The 2,231-nt window shown below is 36.8% G+C and overlaps 1 protein-coding gene across 1 annotated transcript in view; it reads right to left on the reverse strand.

Annotated features, from left to right (window-relative positions):
- SNRPA1 (small nuclear ribonucleoprotein polypeptide A') overlaps nt 1–2,226 on the reverse strand; it is a gene marked incomplete at its 5' end in the record, with an annotated part of 4,987 nt that extends 2,761 nt beyond the window's left edge. The window contains 4 exons of the mRNA XM_010021593.1: nt 302–404; nt 1,095–1,141; nt 1,498–1,576; nt 2,096–2,226. Of these exons, the coding sequence (XP_010019895.1) occupies nt 302–404; nt 1,095–1,141; nt 1,498–1,576; nt 2,096–2,226 (360 nt within the window). The remainder of the gene's footprint in view (nt 1–301; nt 405–1,094; nt 1,142–1,497; nt 1,577–2,095) is intronic.
- Between the last annotated feature and the right edge of the window lie 5 nt (nt 2,227–2,231).

Below are 2,231 nucleotides of genomic sequence, written 5' to 3' on the forward strand. Positions count from 1 at the left end.
CATCTTGACTGAACAAAGAGCAAAGGGCCTCTTTCTCCAGTCTTTCTACCAACACCAGAGGGCCAGAAAAGAATCAGACTAAACAAAGCTAGTAAAACTTAATTAAACATCATTAAACAGACTATGTACTTAACAGAATGAAAACATGAAAAGAGCATGTTTTTAGAGCCACTTATGATACATAGTTTCAATTAAATTTACAACTACAGCAAAAAGCTTATTGTTACTGCTGAATTTTGAAGCATGCAACAAGAAAGAAAAGGCATTCATCTTGTGCTGGAACCAATGAAAGCAGACTTACTTTGAGCCTCACTTTCTGAAAATCCAGCACTCTGACCTGGGGAACTTTGTGGATGACATATAATCTGTAATGCTTCTTATTTGTTACAGGATTCCTTAAAATGCTACAAGGTCAAGAAAGGTTACAAAGAAGTTCTTAATATAACATATTCAAAAATACACTTAACTGAAATACGTTAATATACTTAAAATACATTCATGTACCTTCTGCAACACCATTAAATAAGCCTAGTGACAGTGTTCTTTGGTATTATGCAAACTATGGCAAAAACTTGCACTTTATCAGTTGAGTAGATTTTACTGAAGAACAACATAAAAACCAACCTGAAAATATATATAAAAAAGAAAACCCATAAAAAAGAACCTTAAACCATCACATTTCCTACCTGGACACTGATCAACCAAAAAAATCACCAAATTGCTTTTACTTTTGTCCCTTAACATCAAAAGTGACATTACTGAAAAGTCATTGTTTACATGTATTTTAAATTATTTTGTAACAACAATTTCAATAAACCTTTAGTTTTTAGGCTTTTAAGTTTAAGGTTACTTCAGTGCTTGCATACTGGTTTATGGAGATGTTACATCTCATTAGTCCAACTGTCTGCCAGTAACAGGAAGCTTCACCCATTAAATACCAGGTAGCTCTGAAGTGTAGCAGAAATGTTTACCAATTCAGCTTTTAGGCATAAAGATTCTGTCACAGCTCATAAAAACGAGAGCATTCCAGAGCAAAGCAAAGAGCCAGGCCAAAGAGCAGAGAAAGAGCAGCTTGTCTTTTCAAGATCACATACCTCAGGTACGTCAGTGATTTAATAGTTGATAACGGATCCAGTTCACCCTATGTAATGGGAACACAGTAAGTCCCTTTAGTAAAAAATCAAACAAAGTTCCTGAACTCATCTATTTTAAAGACCAATTAGAATTAGTAATTACTACTAATTAGGATTACTGCAATTAGTTTAACAGGAAATCCACTACGACTTTGTGACTGCTGTTCCAAGGCATGCTGCAAATTATGTTCATTACAATATGCACAACATTAACTACTACCAAGAGCGTATGACATTACTCTAAAGGAAAAGAACTAACTACTACCAGAAGTACATGACACTACTCTTGGGGAAAAGGTTAATTAGAATGATGGCAAACACAAAATTTAAGCTTGTTTCTATTTATCCTGCACCAATAACTTACCAGTTCAGCAATGTTGTTGTTGGTAAGAATGAGCTCCGTCAGGCAGGGCAGAGCCTGCTCAAGGTTTTCACCAATGCGACTAAAGAAAAACAAAAACCAAAGGTTTAACTTAGGCCAGAAATTAGCAATAGTGAAAAGACACACAGAAAAATGACAACAGAGAGGATCTCTCTGTAAAACAACCCAGTCCAACACTGGCAGGAGTTTGGGTGAGCACCCACTACAACACTTTTACTAATAAAGCTGGCAATAAATACCAGCCGTTGCTGTAAGACTACAAGATGCAGTATCAGATTTACAGTCATTTGCTTGCAGGTATTCCTGTTTTCTTGTCTTTATGGGGACTGTCTACTGAAATCCAAAGTTCCAGCCAAATTCCAAACTCTGCATCTCATTGTCCTGTCTAAAAAAAGAAGACTGACTTTTGCACTGAATGAGGCAGGAAAATCAAAGAGAACCTATACAGTTCGCAGTGCGGAGTTTTTTCTATAAACCAAACACTTCTACACTTACGCAGCACTGAAAGATGCACAAATACTCTCCCAAAAAGCATCTTCCTCTGCCCTGGGCCCCATCTGGCCTAAATACAACCACTTACCAAATCCTATTGTTATTCATCAGAAGAGTTTTCAGCCTCCTCAATAGAGGGAATCCATCCAGCTTCCGGATCTCATTGTCAGAGAAATCAATTGCATCGAATTGGTCCAGAGTGGCACCCAAGTTCTCAATAACAG

The sequence above is a fragment of the Nestor notabilis genome, unplaced genomic scaffold (assembly GCF_000696875.1).
Source record: "Nestor notabilis isolate BGI_N333 unplaced genomic scaffold, ASM69687v1 scaffold29189, whole genome shotgun sequence".
In the NCBI taxonomy this organism is placed as follows: domain Eukaryota; kingdom Metazoa; phylum Chordata; class Aves; order Psittaciformes; family Psittacidae; genus Nestor; species Nestor notabilis.